At 55.0% G+C, this 21,007-nt stretch overlaps 1 protein-coding gene across 1 annotated transcript in view; it reads left to right on the top strand.

The window, feature by feature from the left end:
- Positions 1-4,381: 4,381 nt before the first annotated feature.
- Positions 4,382-21,007, top strand: part of Lama5 (laminin subunit alpha 5) — a 46,411-nt gene continuing 29,785 nt past the window's right edge. The window contains exons 1-3 of the mRNA XM_076571336.1: positions 4,382-4,712; positions 8,402-8,554; positions 20,514-20,631. Of these exons, the coding sequence (XP_076427451.1) occupies positions 4,401-4,712; positions 8,402-8,554; positions 20,514-20,631 (583 nt within the window). The 5' untranslated portion in view covers positions 4,382-4,400. The remainder of the gene's footprint in view (positions 4,713-8,401; positions 8,555-20,513; positions 20,632-21,007) is intronic.

Genomic DNA, 21,007 nt, shown 5'->3' with positions numbered 1-21,007 from the left:
GAGCCTCAGGCTTCTCCGGGTACTATCTGAGAGGTGGTGGGGATTGGGTAGGGAAGGCAAGATGAGTCTCAAACCCTGTATCTCATCGAGGTGCCAGGAGGCAGGCTGATGATTTCTCTACCGGGTAGTTCCCTAGGAGCAGACTCACCATGGAAGGACAGTTCTTTTTCTTGGTATCTGGGGTTCCTAGGCCTATTATGCTCTCTCTCCCAGGGAGCTGGTGGGCCTAGAAGGACCTGACATTCGTCTCTCAGGCAAAGGGCTGGTCCTCTTGCCAACTGGCAGGCAGGTAGAGGTGACATCTCACCTGGATGCAGTGGTGTCTTACCTATATTATGCTCCAGCAGGGATGCTTCTGGGAAGACCCCTCCTTCCAGTTCCTGACACCCTACCCCAGACTGGGAAGTGTCAGGATCAACAAGAAAATTGGGGTGTAGTGATGAGGGGTCTCCCTGGGAACTCGGGTCTCCTTCAAACTCCTACAGATTTCCTCTGAGGACTGCCAGGGCTCAGGGCAAGGGAACCCCAGGAGTTGGTCCATTACCTATTTGGCTCTAGGCACCTCATCCTGTCCACTAGTGGGCTGACTCCCACACTCAGATAAATTCACTAAGGCTGGGGGAGCATCTGTGTTGGACCCTGAATTCTTGAGCATCACATCAACCACTGCATGGAGGTCTCCCTAGGCTGTACACCTGTTACAAGTGTGCCCTTCTCTTCAGGGCATCCAGCTAAAGTTACATCTTCATCCCACCTGTGGGGAAGAGAGACTGGGTAGGGAGAAAAACCTTGAGGAGTCCTGTGTAATGCCTGGGACCTGAGCCACCATCAATCATGTACTCTCTTGACACACCCCACCTATCAGGCCTCCACCCATGGGGCAGTGACTGCCTTGGGTCAGGCCTGCAGTGGTACCAGAGCTCACTGCCTGCAGAGATGATGGACCTGCTTGGACCCTTAGGTTCTTCCTGTGGAAACGAGACGGTATACTGTATGCAGCTATACATATATTTTCATGGTGCCTAGGCTTGAAGGTTCTAAAGAATCAGGAGGGGAGAAGTCCCCGCTTGAAGAATAGCCAGGAACTGTCTCCAGGCCCTGTCTCAGGCCAGAGATGTCTAGTAGCCGTCAACCCCACCCTTATGGGTGCAGGAGCCAGGAGACTTTGGGAGGTTAGAACCGGTAGCTGCCTTTGGGACAGGTTCTCCAAGCCTGGGGGAGCGGCCTCTGAGGCTACCAGGACTGCTGACCTCCAGATCACCAAGCTCCCCAGCTCTAGGCTGGGTTTCACAGTGCACAGTACTGATGGAGGGACATGATGTGCTACTCTGCCAAGCAGTGGTCAACAGAGGCCAGATGCTGTCCTTTGGGTTTACGACATCCTGATGTCAGCTTCTCATGGCTGAGATTCCTTCTGGCATCTGTCCAATCTGAATCTTTGGAGAATAGAGCTGGATCTTGCTGACAGCAGCTGCCGGAATCAGCTCTGCCACTGGCTCCTGGCTGCCCGCCATGGGCAGGGATAGAGGTTCCACCACTGGCTCCCTGAAAAGGCCTCAGAACAGCCCTGAGAAGGGGAGTGTGGCTTCCATACTGGCTTTTCTCCAAAGACTGTCCCTGTGGAGGCACACATCCTGGGCCTTGGAACTGTACCTTCTTTTCAGTGTGTCCAAGCAAGAGGTAGTTAGCGCCAGCTCTCTGTGAAGGTGTTGCAGCCACCTGAAGGCAGGAGCCTGTCTGCAGTTGCTTGTGATGCCTAGTGACATGCTTGAGTGTAAACAAGGCTCCCATGGCGGACTTTTAGGGTTGAGTCAGATGGCTCATGTCTGGTTCTGTTCTCCAACAGCTGTCCCCAGGTTGGGTGGCTCAGGGGCTGATGTGTACCCCTGGAATGCTGCTGGAATGGGACTCTGTGCCAGGGCTGGGAGAAAATACACCAGACTTCTTCCTCCACAAGCTGCAACTGACCCCTCTGCTTTCTCCTGAGCCTGGGCCTAGGTACATGTCCCCTCTCATGGCCAGCTTACTCCTTACCTCATTCCAGATAGGCACCCTCTCCCATAGGTACAGGACAGAACCCTCTGGTGCTGTCTGGACTGTCAGAAAAAAGGGGTCAGCTTTGGGGATGGTACCCCAAAGATCCCAAAAGGCATGCCTGAGGACAGAAGTAACTGATTTAATTCCCTCTCTCTTTAGAACTGTGATTGACTGCCTCCACCCATGTAGCCTCAGTTTCTCCATCCACGAGGAAAAAAATTGTCTGGGTTGCTTATGATGACTCAGAGGAAGTTGAAGATACTGGGCCCATTGTAGTGATGACTGGAAACCGGACCTGGTCAGCAGGGAATGGGGGTAGTGGGGTGGGCAGAGAAAACCATCTCGTGGGATATCTCCTCCTGCTCCATTCCCCAGCTCCAGATCCAGCTGCCCCCTCCTGGTCCAGGCACACCGGCTGCCACAGGGTAAGGGCAGAGTCCTGTATCACAGTGTCCTCTGCCCACATCACCCGCCCAGCCCTGCCTGCCACCAGTTGCTCTTGGGGCAGCTGTCTGCTGGGAAGGAGCTAGCTTGGGGTTAACCCTCCCAGTGCTGGCTGCTGGGCTGACTCAGCACATTCTCAGGCATCTGCCCCTCTCTTCCACTGGCCAGTCTTCTGGGACCAATCCCAAGTACATCTGGCCTGGCCACTAGGGGGCTCAGAGGAGTCCTGCCACAACCTTTGCCCTCTAGACCCTCAAGAAATTCACATGAAGTCAGCAGGCTATCGAGCAGACACTTCGGTACCGTATCTTTCAGCCTCAGGCTATTTGGACCCCCAGCTGTCAAAGGGGATAGAGGCTGGAGCAGCTTCCTGATGGGCACCGTAGACCTCCGGGCAGTAGTAGGGTGGGGCCAGCCATCTGGGAACCTGCTACTGCCCCAGCTGTGCCTCACACTGGGTCATAAATCAGCTCCTGAGCCTGCTCTACTGAATTCCAGATTCCTCCCTGTCTCCCGCCCTCTCTGGAGCCAGCCCCTCCCCCACACCAAGCCTTCACAGCAAAGGGAAGCCGCTGCCCTGCCCTCCCCCAGGTGGAAAACTAATAGTGAGGTTATGGAGGAATTCCGGGGAAGGAAAGTGGAAGGCACCAGGGAGGGCAGCTTGTCTCAGTCGGGCTTGACCTCAGTTTTCAACTGAGGCAGGGAGCCACCCAGCCCCTTGGGGTTTAAGATTTGCAGGAGGCTGCAGACAGCCAGGAAGATGTGAGGGTGGTGCAGCCTTTCCTAACAACTACGGGTCAGGACCCAGCCAGGACACGACGTCAGGAACTCACTCGGACCCCTGGAATTATCCAGAAGACCCAGGAGATGGGAGTCGTTCGTGCTACATAAGATGATGTCCTGGCTGGCCTGGCTAGGAGACTGGGGGGCTGCTAGCCCTGCTGCTGCGCCCCACTCCTACACCCGGGGACTTTCCTTGAGATAAGTTTGGCCCTGGAATCCAAGGGGAGGAGATCCAGTGGCTGTGGCTGAAGTAGAAATGAGGTACACAATCATCTTAGCTCGACCTCTAGGACCTTCAGTGCTTGTAGCACCGACTCAGCCTGGCCGGTCATCTGGAGCCCACGGTACCCCAGAAACACAGGAGGTAGAGCCACAGCTTGCTTAAGAGATGTGTAACCAGAGTCCTATCAGACTGGCACCTACAGGACGACGAGCTTCCTTGGGAATGCCCCATGGGTGGGCACCCGTGTCACTCATTTGCTCCTGTCCTGATCGATCCCTTATTGCAGAGGATTTTTAAGCCGATACGGCTAGAAAGGGCTAAATCTGCCCTAACAATGGAGGAAGCAGGGGGTCCCCTCCTGTCTGGTCTTTTCCCGACCTATAGCAGATCGTATCCCCTCTGGGCCCCCACCCATGGCCACACACAGTTTATACAAACACCAACAGGGAAGGAAGAGAGTAACAGGATAGGGCAACCGGGAGGCGCCAGGTGGCTGAAACCTGTTTGAAGTAAGGGAAACAAAAAGGGGAGCCTCTGGGCGGGTAGAGGCAGGCCCGGCTTGCTAGGGTCTCGAGCATCCAGGGAAAAGACCCTAAGGATCGAAGCCTGGACCTGGGGGAGAGGAAAGGCTCAGTAGCGCCAAGTTCCCACGGCCTGGCCGGGGGCCAGCAGGTGCCCCTTCAGGGATGCTGGTCTGGCCGGGGTCCGAAGGGTTAAGGTCCCCAGGCCGCCCCCTCCCTTGTGCCCTTCCCCAACCCCCTCCCCGGGGCACAAGGATCGGGCGCCAGGGCGGGCCAAGGCGGGGCCTGACGTCCTAGGACAGGCGGAGTCAGCCGGGCCGGCCGCCCCAAACTAGACTCGCTAGGCTCCTGCGGCGCGCGCTGTCCCTAGAGCCGCTGCCCCCAGCAGGAAGATGGCGAAGCGCGGAGGGCGGCTGTGCGCGGGGAGCGCACCGCGCGCCTGTGGCCCCCGGAGCCCCGCGCCGCCGCTGCTGCTGCTGCTGCTGGCTGGGCTGGTGCTGCCAGGCGAGGCGCGGACTCCCGGGGGCGATGGCTTCAGCCTGCACCCGCCCTACTTCAACCTGGCGGAGGGCGCCCGCATCACCGCGTCCGCGACCTGCGGCGAGGAGGCCCCGACGCGCGGTGCCTCGCGCCCCACCGAGGACCTCTACTGCAAGCTGGTTGGGGGTCCGGTGGCTGGCGGAGATCCCAACCAGACCATCCAGGTGAGCGCGGGGCGGAGGAGTTGGTTACACACACCATCCTGCGGTGTTCCTACTCAGAGCCTGAACCCAGCCGACTCCTAGAGGCTCCCTGAGCCCGGGTGGTGGTGGTGGTGGTTGGGGGGTAGGGGAGTCTAAGTACCGACTCTCCCACCAGGACTCCCTGGTCCCATGTTTTGATGGACCAGGAGGGATCCCAACGCAGCCACCGAAACTCCTGCAGAAACTACATGTGCCTCTGGAAGAGCCAATGAAGTGTCCGGGTCGCGGACCAAGGGCCCCAGGGGCCGGGAAAGTTCGGAAGGGGCGGGGGGAGGGTGACCTAGGCAGGAGGGGACCGGTGATCAGTCCCTGGCGGCCCTAAGTCCAGGATCCCTGCGTGGGCGGGACTTGGCCTGGGTGCCCGCTGACTGTGAGGAGGGGGCGGGAGCTCCTTCTTCCCCCGGGACAGGCTGGAACCTGTTGGCCTCCCGGATGAGGACGGAATGAGCGCGGAAGCTGCACCGGCGCCCTTTCTGCTGGGTGTTGGATCTCACTGACCCAGCCAAGAGTTGAAACTTCTCTGTCTGGGATCTGGGAACTCCGGAGGGAGGTGGGAGAACGCAGGCGGGCAACGTTTTAACTGAGCGGGAACACCTGCTGGGGCCCCCCTGCCCAGCAGGTGTTAGTCCGTGGGCTTCAGTCCCCTAGGAGGCACGATTCTGTACCTAAAGACTCTCCGGAGGCCCTGTCTTTCATGCTGAGCCTGCAGGTGGGCTAAGTAGTCCCGTTGCAGGACCTCATGTTGGGGAGTTGGGAGAGTTGGGAGCCCTAAGGGCCTAGTAACGTTAGCTACCCCCCAGGGACCTGCTTCTACCTTCCTGGAAGGAGGCTGAGGAGGGGGAAAGTAGATGAAAATGGATTCGTCGGGGTGGAGAAAGGGGAGACGTGAAGGAGCTTAGTTCTCTTTACTGCTTACCTGGCCGTCACCCCCCTTGCCTGCCCACTTAGCCTTCCTTGGGCCCTCCGGTGGGGAGGAGGGAGTTGAGAAGGGCCAGGCTCTCCCCCCCACCCCCCTCGCTCTGGTTTCTTAGCGGTCTGAGGGTAAGAACATGTGTGAGCCATCAGAGAGAGGGAAACTGAGGCCTGGAAAGTTACAAACACCTGTTTTTGAAGCCGTTTAAGTCAGAGCAGGACCCCTCTGAGGTGAGCAGTTGGAAGTGGGGTGCCTCTTTGCCTGTAGTTCCCCGGGTATAGGTGTCAGGAAGGGGCCCCGCAGGAACCTTCAGACCTGACCCAGAGAGGCAGGCCCGGCTCCCGGGGCTCCTCACTGCTTACCTAGTAATTTGTTATTCCCTGGAAAGAGAAATCAAATCCAAGTCCACACCCTAGACCACAGTTCCTGCTCTAGTTGTGCACAGGCTTTCTCGGGGTTACTGGCTTGGATAGGTTCTGCCCTGCACAACTGTTATTACCTCCTTAGAGCGGTAAAGGTCCAGCCAGATGGTCAGAGGTCAAGGCCTTCTCTGTTGCTTCTCCTTGGTGAGAAAGTAGAAGTAACAACTGCTTTGCCAAGGTCCCACTATCTAAGGGGTTAGACATGGAACACACAGACCCCATCCTCACAGCATGGCCCCAAGGAGTCAGGGACCCTCTACGGCAACAGAAGAGGGACTGGGCATCCCAGATAGGAGCCTGCGAGAGTCCCACAGAGCCTCTGGGCAAGGTGAAGCGTGGGTTGTCACTCCTGCCCTCTCAGTGTTAGGTGGGCATCAGAAGAACTCTGCTGGCCTCCACTCAGGGCAATTGGTGACTCATTGGAAGGGGAACTCCTAATCAGCCCCTATGTTTCCTAGTTCTGTTCCTGGCAGGACCCTCTGCAGCAGAGGGGCGGAGGAAGCCTGGTTTCCCAGCCCTGTCTGCTGTAAGCCAGAGGTCAGTGGGGAAATCCAGCCCACCAAGGGTGCTTGTGGCTTGCTGCTCCGTGAATAGCTGATTGGAGTTAGTTTCCTAACTCTCAAGATCCTCTCTGTTGGCTGGAAGGGAGCACACACTGGCTTCCCTGGACTCCTGGGAAACTGGAGGACTACCTGCATCCTTGAGCCTGGGCCTGACTTCTGGGGGCGGTATGGTCATGTTCCACATGGTCTGGACCACAAGAAGCCTCCTTAGGAGGCCTGCCCACTCTACCCTGCTTGGCACCCATGGGGTCAGGGTCCTGTCAGTGTACCCCTTGGGCCCCTGCACTGTCTATTCTGTAGCTCTGAGAGCAGTTAGGGGATGAGCGGTGAGGCTTGACAGACAGGCCCACTTAGGGTCACCATAGCCCTGGCTCCTCTATGATCTGTGGGTGGTGGAGCACAAAGGTGTGTCCAACACCAAAGAGCTGCCAGGGCCCCAGTGGGACTGTCCGGATAGGAAAGTTGATGTGGTGGGGTAAACAGCAGGCAACGCCTGGCAGGGGGCAGGCCAGCTTCTTGGGTGGTCCAGGACAATGCCCGGGCAGGCATCTAAACCAAGACCAGAACAGCAAGCACCTAGGCCCCTACAGGCTGCCTACAGGCAGGAGATCCCCAGATATTAACACCTGGGGTTCTTAGGAATGGGCACACCAGGTGGAAGTCTGGAGCTAGCTGGACTTCCAGGAAGGCAAAGTCTACTCGGTGCCAGTGGGGGCTGGAGGCTCTCTTGCCACTGAGACCTCCTAATTGGGGCAAGCTTCTTTGGAAAAAAGTCCTGTACCCCACACTCAGTCTGGGATGAGTGGAGTCACTTTCTAGGCCTCTGTCAGGGTCAAGTCCCCAGGGCTGCCTTTGTGTAGGACAGGTTTGGTTTCCCTGTGGAGTCTGGGGGGTGGGGCGGGGGCGGGCGGGGGGGGGGGCACTCTCCTGGCCTGGAGCCATGGCCTTCCCCTCCCCCACCAGGAACAGCAGGCCCCAGAAGGTGGCTAGGCCAGGCCCTACCCTGCAGATGGGAACACTGAGGCTCCCAGGGCATGTTGACTTCCTTTGTCCCAGAGCTCAGAAACGGCAGTTGAAGTCCCAGGCCTCTCCTGCCACTGCCCACATACTTGCATTTGATCAGGGCCCCCCACAAGCTGCAGGCCGCTTAACTCTTGTGTCTGGAGACCCAATCTAGGAAGTACTGGACACGCCTGGGGTGGGCCTCCAAGCACAGGCTGGGAGTTGGGGGGACATCTGACTCCTCCATGAACCCTCTTTCCCAGATGATCCCTCTTCCTAAGAGCTCTCCTTTTCTTATTCTTATACCTGCCCCCGCAAAACCCCATACTATCAACCCTTTGTGGGGTTCCTTGCAGTGACCTGCGGCAGGGAGAGTGGTAGTTGGAAGGGGTGGAGGGTATCTTACCTGCTCTCACCTCCTTTGCTCGTAGGCTGCATCAATCCTAGATCCTTTCCAATAGCCAGCCCCCTGCCAGAGCTCCCCTTACCGTGAAGGCCTCTGATGCTTCCTTCCCATGGAGGCTTGCCTTGATTTTTCTCACCTAAAGCAGGTGTCTCCTCAAACACTGGCTTTCCTGTAATGTGAGCCATACCTCTTGAGTTGATTTAATAACTGAAAGATGAGGATCGGAAGGTTGACCATGGAGACCCGTTTTGTGGGACCCGGGTTCACATGTCAGGACGGGGGCTCTAGGGCAGGGAAGGGGCTGCTTAGGCCTTTTTGGTCATCTGGCCATCTTCTCCCTGCAGGGCCAGTACTGTGACATCTGTACAGCTGCCAACAGCAACAAGGCACACCCTGTGAGCAACGCTATCGACGGCACGGAGCGCTGGTGGCAGAGCCCACCCCTGTCCCGTGGCCTGGAGTACAATGAGGTCAACGTCACACTGGACCTGGGCCAGGTAGGCTTCATTTTTGTCTGTGCAGCTCCGGCCACAAAGCTTGCCTTGGGCACAAGACAATGGGACTGGTGAGGTCACCATCCGGGGAGACAGAGCCTGGGGCAGGGCTGCCGGGAGCAGGGCCAGCCCAGGCAAAGGCCCAGCGGTGGGCATCTTGGTTCTTCCAGTGTCCCTGTGTGCACAAGGAAAATGGGGACTGAATGGGGTGCCACCAAAGGCCACACCAGAGTTGGTAGGAGCAGAGGTGCTGGCTGTGCACAGGAAGGCATGGCAGACCTGCTTTAGGCCCCTAGTGCCCTCAGAGTCGCCCTGGTGTTTACTCTCAGGAATTCCTCGTGGAGATGGGAGGGGTGCAGGAATGTGGAGGAAGCCTGGTAGAAGTGGACATTCCTGAGATACCTGTGCTCTGGTGACCACCTTCAAGTCAGAGGGTCAGCGACTAAACCCAGACTGCCAGCTCTGAACCCCCTAGGCCTCCAGGCTCCTCTGCGGGCAAGAGGGTAGATCAGGCTGTGTCTCAGTGCTGAGCAAGCCACCCCAAGGTGAACAGGGCCTGGGGACTCCGGTGTTACGCCAGGACTGGGTCACACTCACAAATCTGTGTCCTAGTTCACTGGGATTCTGGCTTATAGGAGTGGTGGCCATGTTGAGGCTCCCTGGGGCCAGGGTAAGGGTGTGTGCGTGAGCTGGGCTTGGTAGAGCTGGGGCTGGGGCAGGCTGCATGGTGGATCCTGCAGACACGCCATCCTTCCAGTCCAGAGGCTTGTGTCTCCATTCCTGCCGCAGCACAGCTGGTTGGCCTCTGCTTCTTCTGGGTCTTTGTGCCTACTGCAGCCTTAGGTGTGGGGCAGACAGAGTAAGGTGTGTCTCCCCAGCCAGGCGAGGGACAGGCCTGAACAGCCGGTGCCTGTCTCCCCACCTGGTATCCTGTGGACAGACAGCTGGAGAGCAGGCTGGGGCTCAGCAAGTGGTCTAGAACTTTACAGAACCTGAATTCACAGTTGTGTTCTGGCAGCCAATGTGGGGAAGGAGGGAGAGGAGGAGGTGGCCGCCCCAGGGCTGTCTGGTTTGGTCTTGACCCTGTCCATTTCCCTCATCTCTCAACTTCCTTTCCATCATCTGAATTCCTGTACCCTGGAGGCTAGGGGGTCTCAGGAGCTCCTTGAACCCAAAGCCACCCTCTTCTTTGGCACGACAGTGGGGCAACTATGGGAGGCCGTGTATGTGAACTGTCACTTGCTGGTGGCAGCAGGGGGGGTGCTCATGCCCGCCCTCCTCCCAGTCCTGCATGGCTGGGCCTAAAGAGGCAGGGGTGAGGTAGTGCTGGGGAGAGGGGACCTGTCTCCATGGTAACCCCAGACTGCCTGCAGAGCAGGTGGGCACTATGCCCAAGTGCTGTGTGGGAGGGGATGAGGGCAGTGGACTGCCTTCCTGACAAAGTGTGGACTCTGCTACCTCCAGGGCCCAGAGCACCTCTTAGCCTCCTTCTCACATCTGCCCATTGGACCTTGGGTTGTTCCAAGCTGGGAGAGAGCTTCATGCACGGGCATCTTGTCTCTCTCTGCCTCAGTTTTACCAGATGTAAAATGGCACAGGGGAAAAGAAACCCTTTCCAGCTGTATTTGAGAAGAGGCCACCACCAGCCTCCCCTGTCTGCACTCTGTCCACTACAGCCCCTGTCACTGCTGGCCCAATGGCTGCCACCATGGTAGGGGCAGGAAGCTCTGGGGTTGGAGCAGGCAGACTGACTCCAGCTCTTCATGGTGGAAGTTCTTCCTGGGTCTGTGCTGCAGGTCTGGGAGGTCCTCCAAGGCGCTAGCCCTGGGCTGGGGCTCCTTCAGGAAGCATCAGGAAGCGCCTGGCCAGCCGCCTTTGTTCTGGTGAAAGCGGATGCCCTGGGAAGGGGTGGGGGTGGCTGGCAGAGAGCCGTACAGGCCTGGGGAGGGCGGGCTAGGCTGCTAGGCTGCCCTGGATCTTATGCCCTGGTGTGTGGGTCCAAGGCTGGCACTGGGCTTGGAAGGCTGGTCCCCATGACACCTGTCTGGGAGCAGCTAGGACACCTGGACTGGACACATAGAAGAAACTGGGCATTTACTGGAGGCGTGAAAGGGGATTCTTTCTGTTGGGGAGGGTCCCCAGGAAGAGGTTTCATTTCCAGAATCCTAGCCTGACTTCCCAAGGGTTGACGGGGGCTCTGGAAGTTTCGGGGGCCTAGTAGCCAGATTGCTGCTCCCATCTTCCTCTTTCCAGTGCCAGGGAACCAAGCTCAGGTCTCATGGCAACCCCTCAGCAGGCAGGGATGAGTGGCTGGCCCTGGTCTGTGTCTGTTTTCCTACCTCCCGTCTGCAAACCTGGCCACAAAGGACTATTGGCAATAGCTCCTCTCTGCCTGTATCATCAGCTCCCCTCACCAGGTCAGCTCAAACCAAGAGGTGAGGTGTGTTAGTCTCCTTCCTGACGGGGTTTGTTCTCTCTTGCTAGTGTGCAGGCTACTCAGGTCCCAGCCCCAGAGGCCTTGAGCTTCAGGACGCACTGGAAGGACCAGGCTAAGGGCACAGAGGAGGTGGAGTATACAAGGACACTGAGGCCACTTAAGATGAGGGCTGAGCTAGTTGGACCTAAGCCTAAAAATGTTGCTTAACGTCGAATAAGGCTAGGGTGAGGGGCCTATGCCCCAGGGATGGCTGTGTGACTGGATCTTGCCTCCGCCCCAGGTTTTCTCTGACTGGGAGAGCTGCCTGCCGTCGGCATGGTGGCACATTGACTGTCACATGTCCTGCAAGCCTGCCTTGTCTTGCTTGCCTCAGGCTGGCAGGGTTGGGGGGCTCTATGGACAGGCTGGCTAGTCCCCTGCTGCTAGTGGTCATGAGGCCGAAGCTTCTGGCATGGCTCCCTGGGCCTGGCTGGGCACACAGCCATATGGCCAATGTCCCGAGACCAGTTGGGTTGCCCAGGGAAGTGGCAGGAAGTATAGCTGTGGCCAGGCTTAAGTTACAAGTCACAGAGTCCAGTGGCCAGGACAGGTGCAGGGTTGTGCCGTCCTGACCCTTTCGCTGGACTCCCGGGGGTAGGATAGGTAGGGGTCCTGCAGGCAGGTTCTCAGACCAACCCTGAGCTGGGGCCGCCTTCCTTCCCTCACTGGCATGCTTCATGCTCACACTGCATACCTCTCCCGCTAACCCTGCCCTCCCTCTATACCCCTCTCCCTCCCTCCATGTCTTCTCTTTCCACCTCTCCCCTCCCTTTCCTTCCTCCTCTGCTACCTCCTCCTTCTTCCCCCTCTACCTTTCTCTTCTCTCTCCTCCGAGCTCAGAAGAGGTCTCAGGGGCTGTGGGTACCCTGGCTGTTCCTTTGCGGCCACGCTGGCACTCAGTAGCCACACGCCACTGTCGTGCACACACGTCAGTCCCTTGCTCCCGCTGAATAAAATCATGTGCACCCCTAGGCCACCCTCTCTGACTGTCCCCCATGCCTTGGCAGCCCCCAGAGGTTTCCTGTTTTCTGTTTTTAAACAAACTCCACTGCCCTGACCTCTCATTCTCACTGTACCTCTCAGTGGAGACTAAACTGTTTGGGTTTCAGCCGTGGGGGGTCCCCTTGGGATCAACTCTACTTCCTCCACCCTACTAACTGACCTTTTGGCCTGACCTGGCTGGGTGGCAGGGACGCGGGGCAGGGAACTTGGGCCAGCTGGGGTGTTCGGGGTCCACGAGCCCACCCCAGGAACCATTGCTGTGCAGGGGCTGTTTGGCATCTGCTTAGCTCAGACCCCCTAGTTGACAACCTCCTGTTCCCTGCAGGGCCCCTCACCCCTGCTAGTTCCTTTACAGTCTTTCTGTGGTGCTTGGGACATACCTGTGGACTGGGCAGTCGTCTGTTCTGGGTGTACACCATGGTTCTCGTGTTTTTGTAATTTTTTTTGAAAGATTTATTTATTTATTATGTATACAGCATGTGTGACTGCAGGCCAGAAGAGGGCACCAGATTTCATTACAGATGGTCGTGAGCCACCATGTGGTTGCTGGGAATTGAACTCAGGACCTCTGGAAGAGCAGCCAGTGCTCTTAACCTCTGAGCCAGCTCTCCAGCCCCGTTTTTGTAATTTTTATGAGACAGTATGTCATGTAGCTTAGGCTGGCCTCGAACTTTCAATGTAGCTGAGGATGACCTTGAATTCCTTGCCTCGACTTCCCAAGTGCTAAAATTACAGGCATGTGCTGACTTCTGTCCCATGCTTTCGTTGAATTATTTGACTCTTTTGCAGTCTGCCCAGGCCCTCCTATGTGCCAAGCAGGCACCCCACCTCAGAGCCACACCGAACCCCCATTTTGTTTTTACCTCAGTTTTTGAGTGGTGGGCTTGCTGGTGGCCCCCTGGGCTTTTCTGTTCCCCTGTCTCTTGGGGTGGAGTCCACACATGGCCTGTTTTTGGACTCCCTGGTTTGTTGAAGTAACAGCTCTGCCTGTTTACCCAGCTGTTAGCCTGAGCAGACCCTATCATGGCCATGCCATCACAGTCCCTTCTGTGGTGGCAGCGGGTTTCTGTGTGAGGTGGGGAAGGACAGGGAGACTCAGGGCTGGACTGGATCACTCAAGGTCTTGGAGGACTCAGCAGGTCCAGGTGCCCTGGAGCTTGATCTGAAGGGGAGCGGTCAGGGCATTCGCCGGACGCCTGGGGCTAGGAAGGGCTTCCTGCCTCCACCCAGCACCGCCTGGGACCCTGGCCTGTCCCCGGGAATTGGCAATGGGCCTTCTTCCTGCAGGGCGCAGGCTGAGTCACAGGCTGCTCGCTGAGTCACTCCTAGAAAGGTGGGTTGGTCCCTTCAGCCCCAAGACATGTCACAGCCACCTCCACCCAGCCTGGGTCTCCCTAGACCCCAGAGCGCCAGGGCAGAGCACTGGCCCTTCCCTGGAGGTGCCAGTTGTAACTCACCTCTTGGTGAAGTGGTACCTGAGTCTAGGAGGCTGCCAGCCGGGAGGCTTACCTTCTGCGTGCCAGGGCCTGGGAGGCTCCTCCAGGTCCTCTCTCATCCTCACATCTGTGATGTCCAGACTCAAGATCAACCCCACTTGCTTTTCACATGGCCTTCCTTAGAACCGTTGTGCCGGGTGGCTCTAGGGCTGGCTACCTTGGCATCACCTCTGCCCATCCAGGAGACAGGTGTCGCCTTCCCATTGGGGCTTTGGAACCTTCATACCATCATGGAGTTGTCTTATTTGACCCTGCTCTGTGTACCTTTTCCCACTGCCCTGTCCCTAGGCTGGAGAAGTGGCTTCATAGGGCCACATGGTCCCTTGAACCCAGAGCCTGCCCTAAACTTCCACCCTGGATGCCCAGCCTGGTTCATGGGACTTTTGCCAATGTTGTCAGGCAGGGTTATGGGCCATAACCCCTCTTTTAGAGTCTTGGCCCTCTGAGGTCTGGCTGGGCAGGGGGTAAGGAGGTATGGTGGCCAAGAGCCTGGCCCCGGCTGCTGCCCTGGAGACGTGCCTGCCTCAAAATAGCAAGAATTTTTAAAAATAACCAGCGGCTTTTGTTTGCCTTTTGCTTTAAAAGACATTTTTCCCTCTGCAAAGAGCTGTGCAGCAGCAGAAAGGTCAGGCTGCCTGGGCAGCTGGACAGAGCAGGCGTGGCGGGGGAGGGGCTGGAGCCGGGGGTCTGTGCCCCTCCCGGGTCATACCAGGGGCACTGCTGTAGTCCTGGGAGCAGGTTGGAGACGGTTGGGAGGTACTAGGGCACAGCCTCCCTGCCCTCCTTGCAGCCAGCAGGCCCCTGAGGACAGCTACCCAGGGCTACCGTGTGATAGAGGCTTAGCTGGACAGGTAGACAGACGGCGGCGGGATGGATAAGTGCATGCCAGCACAGGGGTAGACGTTTCCATGCTCCCTTACTCTGCTCATCAGCAGCTTGGAATCAGTATTTGTAAAAGTGCTCTCAGCTGGGAAAAATGCAGGGCCAGCTGACTGGGGAAGGCCAGAGCCTCCAGCAAGGGTGCAGCCTGGGGTCGGGCCTAGAGAAAGGCGGGGGTGGGCCCCAGGGACTCACGAGGACCAGGCTGCCAACTCCCAGGAGCAGCCAGTGTCCATGTCTGTTATGCCTAAGTTTCCCTCTTGCTGTCCCTGGCCTGTCTTCACAGGGGTCCTTCTGTCATTACATACTGTTCCAGACCTGCTGGACCTCCAGTTTGGGGCCACAGGGCACAAGAGGCTGAGGCATGAGGCTGAGTGTAAGTTTGTCCCTGAAGTGGCTAGAATACCCCCTGGGGGGTATCTCCCTGCCCTACCCCCATAGGGAAGTGGACAATGACCTCAGTACTGGCAGCCCATGAATAGGCCCTGTGCCTCTACCCTGGGAGAGGTTGGGCTTGGCCCCACCCTTTATTCCAGCAAGGACAGCACTCAGCTTGTGTCTGGGGGTCCTGGTGCACTGCCTGCTTGGGGTCTGGGTAGCTTGGATCTCCCCAGGGTTAGAGCCCCAAAGTCTGTGGTCCCACCTGAGGTACCATGTGGCTTCAGGATGACTCAAACTGTGTGCTGTTTAGTTTTCGTTAACTTAACATGAATGTATACAGTTCTAGGACATATATTCATTCCCGCCCCCCTTTTCTCTCTCTCTCTCTGTCTTCAAGACAGGATTTCTCAGAGTAGCCTTGGCTGTCTTGGAACTAGCTCTGTATACCAGGTTGGCCTTGAACTCAGAAATCCACCTGCCTCTGCCTCCCCAGTGCTGAGATTAAAGGTGTGCACCACCACCTCCCGCCTATGGGAAGGGTTCTCAACTGAAGAATTGCCTTCCTCAGACTGGCCTGTAAGGCATTTTCTTGATTAATGACTAATGTGGAAGAGCCCAGCCTACTGTGGGTGGTGCTGTCCCTGGGCAGGTTTTTCAAGAAAGGTAGCTGAGAGGGGGTGTTGGAGAGATGGCTCAGAGGTTAAGAGCACTGGCTGCTCTTCCAGAGGACCTGAGTTCAATTCCCAGCACCCACATAGCAGCTCACAACTATCTCTAACTCCCATTCCAGGGTATCCAGCACCCTCACACAGACATATGTACAAGCAAAACACCAATGCACATTAAAAAAAAAAAGGTAGCTGGGCAGACCAGGAGAAGCAAGCCAGGAAGAAGCATTCCTCCATGGCTTCTGTTTCAATTTCTGACTTGGCTTCCTTCAGTGTAAGATGAAAGAAATCCTTTCCTCCCCAAATTGCTTTCTGTTAGTTTTTGTTTGTTTGTTTTTGTTTTTTCGAGACAGGGTTTCTCTGTGAAACAGTCCTGGAACTCACTCTGTAGACCAGGCTGGCCTCGAACTTACAGAGATCCACCTGCCTCTGCTTCCAGAGGGACTAAAGGCATGCGCCACCACTGCCCGACACTTTGTGTTAATTTTTATCACAGCAACAAAAAGCAAATGGAGAACTTGGGTGCTGTCTGATGGACCTGACCATGTGGGGTTTGTCTTTGTTTTGTGGGAGGAAGGTGGAGAACTTTGGAGTTTTGGACTCATAGCTTAACTGGCTGTTGTGAGACCTTTAACGGTAAGAATGCTGAGAGACATGGCAGATAGTGGAGGCCTGACTTATGAAGTTTCAGAGCCCTTCAAAGATTCTGCTGCAGTCATTTGTGTGATATTTTAAATAAAGAATCTGTGGTCCTGCTGGACAGTAGTGGAGCACATCTTTAATCCCAGAACCCAGGAGGCAGAGGCAGGTCGATTTCTGTGAGTTCAAGGCCAGCCTGGTCTACAAAGTGAGTTCCTAGCCAGGGCTACACAGAGAAACCCTGTTGTTTCAAGGGGAAAAAAAAAAAAAGATTTGTGGTTCTGGTTATCTGGGACCAAAGAATCAACTGTGATTAACAAGAAACCAGCCCCTCTGGTGTGAAAACTTTGCTTTCCTGGGACAATCAATGCTCATTAGCTGGAGCTAAAAAAATCAGTCATGATCTTTAAAAAAAGAGAGCAGTATAATTGAGGTGAGATCTTCTGGGAAGTATTCTCTCAGGGTCAGCATACAGCAGTTGTGGTCCATGAGGTCAAGGCTTTTTCTTACGCCAAACTTGATAACGTGTAAGAGTCTCCCACGTGGTACTTACTGGTTTTGCTGGCAGGAAAGCTGCGGGATGGAAGGGGTCATGGAGAGAAGCTGAGACACTTGTCATTGTGAGATGCCAAGAGAGGCCATTGGTGAAGGTATAGCTGTGGGAATCCGAGGATTGAAGGGATCATGGAAAAAGGCTGGAAAGGAAAGGTTATAGTTTAATAGTGATGCTTTCATGTGTCAAGTTGAAAAGGGGTCAATTGTGCTCTTACTTTTTGTCAAGTTGACACAAACCTAGATGTATCTGGGAAGAGGAAATCACAATTGAAGAATTATCTCCATCTGATTGGCCTGTGGGCATGTCTGTGTGACATTTTCTTGATAATTAATGATGGTGGGAGAGCCTATCCCCCTGTGGGTGGTGCCTGGGTTTTTTAAGAAAGGTAACTGAACAAGCCAGGAGAGAAGCAAGTCAGTAAGCAGCATTCCTCCATGGTTTCTGTTTCAGTTCCTGCTTCAAGTCAGAGTTTTATCACCAAGGCAGAAAGCAAACTGATACAGCCCGGAATAGGGGTTCCCCTTCCCCATGGGGTCCTACAGACTTGGTGACACTTTTAGCCTGTTATTGGTAAGAAACCGGAGCAGCAGATAGCAGGAAGGATCTGTCCCTTTGCAGGCCGGGTCTAGCCTACTCACACCTTTGGCCTCCTTAGCTCCAGCACTTGGAGCAGATCTGGACAATTGGCTTCTCAAACCCTTTGTTTGTCTCGCTCCAGTGTCCAGGACGTGTGGGGGTGCATTCTTCTTAGCTTTCAGACTCATGGGAAGGCTGTGGAAACCATACCCTCCGCTTCCTCAGTATAGGAGAGGCCACGCCTGGAGTGGTTGCTGATGGGCTGCCACAGAAGCCTATAGGGAAAGGGGTATGAGGCTGGCCTGTCAGCACTGTGGGCTGAGTTGGGACACGCAGATGGCAGGTGAGATCGAACTCACCCAAGAGTGCTGCCCAAGAGTGAATGAGGAGTGTTCGGGTGTGTGTGTTTCTTGGGATGCAATCCAAGGCTTCATGTATTCTTTTTGGTTTTTCGAGACAGGGTTTCTCAGTGTAGGCTGGGAACTCTGCAGACCAGGCTGTCCTCAAACTCAGAGATTAGTCAAGGCAGATTCTTTTTTGTTGTTGTGTGTTTTTTTTGAGACAGGGTTTCTCTGTGTAATGGTCCTGGCTGTCCTGGAACTTGCTCTGTAGATCATGCTGGCCACAAACTCTCAGAGATCTGCCTGCCCCTGCCTCCCAAGTGCTGGGATTAAAAGGCATGCACCACCACCACCCCGTCCAAGGCAGACTTTTTTTTTTGGTTTTTCGAGACAGGGTTTCTCTGTAGCTTTGGAATCTATCCTGAACTAGCTCTGTAGACCAGGCTGGCCTCGAACTCACAGAGATCCACCTGCCTCTGCCTCCTGAGTGCTGGGATTACAGGTGTGCGCCACCACCGCCTGGCTTCAAGGCAGACTCTTAATGTCTATAATACTGAGAAGTTATTTCCAATATAAAATGACATTACCATTCCTCTTATTTATTTATTTTGGTTTTCTTTTTTTTTTTTTTTTAAAGATTTTATTTTTTTATTATGTATACAGCATATATGCCTGCAGGCCAGAAGAGGGCACCAGATCTCATTACAGATGGTTGTGAGCCACCATGTGGTTGCTGGGAATTGAACTCAGGACCTCTGGAAGAGCAGTCAGTGCTCTTAACCTCTGAGCCATTTCTCCAGCCCTATTTTGGTTTTCAAGACAGGGTTTCTCTGTGTAGTTTTGGTGCCTGTCCTTGCTCTGTAGACCAGGCTGGCCTTGAACTCAAAGAGGTCCACATGGCTCTGTCTCCCGAGTGCTGGGATTAAAGGCGTGCACCACTGCTGCCCAGCACCATTCCTCTTTTAAATTTATTTATTTTGGGTTTTTTTGTTTGTTTGTTTTGAGACAAGGTCTCACTATATAGCCCTGACTGTCCTGGAGCTCACTCTGTAGACCAAGCTGGTCTTGAATTCACAGAGATCCGCCTGTAGCTGTAGTTTCTCTCCAGCTCCTGCCAAGCCCTGGCAGTCCCACAGCCCACTTATAAAATAAACACACAGACTCTTATATTATTTAAACTGTTTGGCCTAATGGCTCAGGCTTCTAGCTATCTAGTTCTTACATCTTAAATTAACCCATTTCTATAAATCTATACTTTGCCACATGGCTCATGGCTTACCAATATCTTAATGTTAGTACTCATGGCGGCTGCTGGCAGCGTCTCCTAACTCAGCCTTCCTGTTCCCAGAATTCTCTTCTCTGCTTGTCCCGCCTATACTTCCTGCCTGGCTACTGGCATTTTATTTATATAGAGCGATATCCACAGTATCCGCCTGTCCCTCCCTACCTCCCAAGTGCTGGCATCACTGTGTCCTGTGACATTGCCATTCTAAAAGGAAGGAAAGGGACCAAGCAAAAGGACAAGCATTAAATCCTGTATGCTCAACATTTAAGGCACGTGGTGGAATCGTGTGAGCTCTACCAGGCAGGTAGCTCCATCCAAATGATTTGTGTTTGCTGGCCACACGGCTTCTCTGGGGTCAGTGCCACTTGGTGCCCATAGCTTTTCTTTGCAGTTCTTCCAAGTTCCCAGCATTACTAATATTTGAGTTTTTGTAGCTTAGGCTTCTTTTGGAACCTGACTTTTACACATCATGTTTCCTGACAGGCTTTTCTTGGAAATCTTGGTAGAAGCCTCCATGACCCCATAACTCTTGTATTCTGCACCCCAGTAAATCTACAACCCCCTGGGACTAGAGTTACAAACTTGTGAGTTACCATGTGTGTGCCGGGAATCAAAACTAGATTCTCTGGAAGAGAAGCTAATGCTCTTGATGGCTAAGCCATCTCTCCAGCCCCTGTCCACATTTCTTTATTATGTTGCTATTGTTGTGTGTTATTATGTCCTATTATAATGTGTATATGCGTGTGTGCGTGCGTGCATGCGTGCGTGCGTGTGTGTGTGTGTGTGTGTGTACATGCGTGTGTGCGTGCGTGCGTGCGTGTGCGTGTGTGTGCATGTGTGTGTCTCTCTGTATGCATGTGTGTGTGTGTGTGCATGTGTGTGTGTGTATGCGTGTGTGTGTGTGTGTGTGTGTGTGTGTGTGTGTGTGTGTGTGTAGACATGCGTGCCATGCCACACACAGTGTGGGGCTGGTCCTCTCCTTCCACCTCTATGTCAGGTTCTGGGGATGAAACTCAGGTTGTTGGATAGGAAGTGCTTTTTATCCACGGAGTCATCTCCTTGCTGGCCTCATCGTCCATATTTCTCCTGGGGTCCTGGTCTTTCACACTTAATCAGCATGGCCCATTAAGCTCCTCTTCCAGCTTCTAGACTTTTCTAATCTACATTTCCCACATCATCCGCATTCCTCCTTCGAACCAGTTCCAAAGGCCTGAGAACCATGGGGTTAGGTTCAGTGACAGCAGTGACCCTGCTCCTTTGGTGTCAAATTTCTCTGTTACTTTTGCTTTGCTGTGCTTGCAGCACCTAATGGAAACAAAGAAGCAAAGGTTTATTTTGGCTTATGGTCTCAGTGTATCCTGGCAGGGAGGCTGTGGTAGAACAACTCGGTTCATGGCAACAGGAGCATGCCGGCAAAGGCTGTTCAAGTCACAGCAGACAGGAGGAACTATGTCGTCTAGGCTCCTAGTGACCCACTTCCTCCTAAAGGTTCCACACTTCCAGCATTCAAAACATGACCCTGGAGAAGACAATCCATATTCAGACCTGAAGGATTCCTCACAGACATGTTGCCCCTGCATCACCCGCTCTACCTCACACCTGAGAGGGTGGGAAGGTACAGGGAGGGGCCCAGCACCTAACATCACACTCTTTGTCCCTGCAGGTGTTCCACGTGGCCTATGTGCTCATCAAGTTTGCCAACTCACCTCGGCCTGACCTCTGGGTGCTGGAGCGGTCCACAGACTTGGGCCACACTTATCAGCCGTGGCAGTTCTTTGCCTGTGAGTGTCCTGAGCTGCAAGACTGGGGAGTCCGCAATGGGGCTGTAGTTGCCTCAGGGCCTCTGATGCCAGGCCTTGCCCATGTGACGGCCTCTTTTGGTTCATTACCGCCAGCGCCACCTCGGGGTCCACGGGAGCTTATTGACTTCCAGCACCGGCCATGGCTGGTATACCAGGAATCTTTGGGCCATCTTATTGTCCCTCTAGATGGCCTTCTGCTCAGGCAGCTCCCATGGTAACAAAGCAGCCCTGGCAGCTGTGGGCCTATTTCCTGTCAGCTTTACTGCCTGTGGCAGAAGAAAGCTGGAGTCCTTGGCTGTCCTGGCCACATGCCACCCTGACCGATCATGTTGGCAGGGTGGGGATGCTCTGATTG

Source organism: Peromyscus maniculatus, chromosome 4 (genome assembly GCF_049852395.1).
Source record: "Peromyscus maniculatus bairdii isolate BWxNUB_F1_BW_parent chromosome 4, HU_Pman_BW_mat_3.1, whole genome shotgun sequence".
Lineage (NCBI taxonomy): Eukaryota > Metazoa > Chordata > Mammalia > Rodentia > Cricetidae > Peromyscus > Peromyscus maniculatus.
This window is presented reverse-complemented; position numbering and strand designations above follow the sequence as displayed.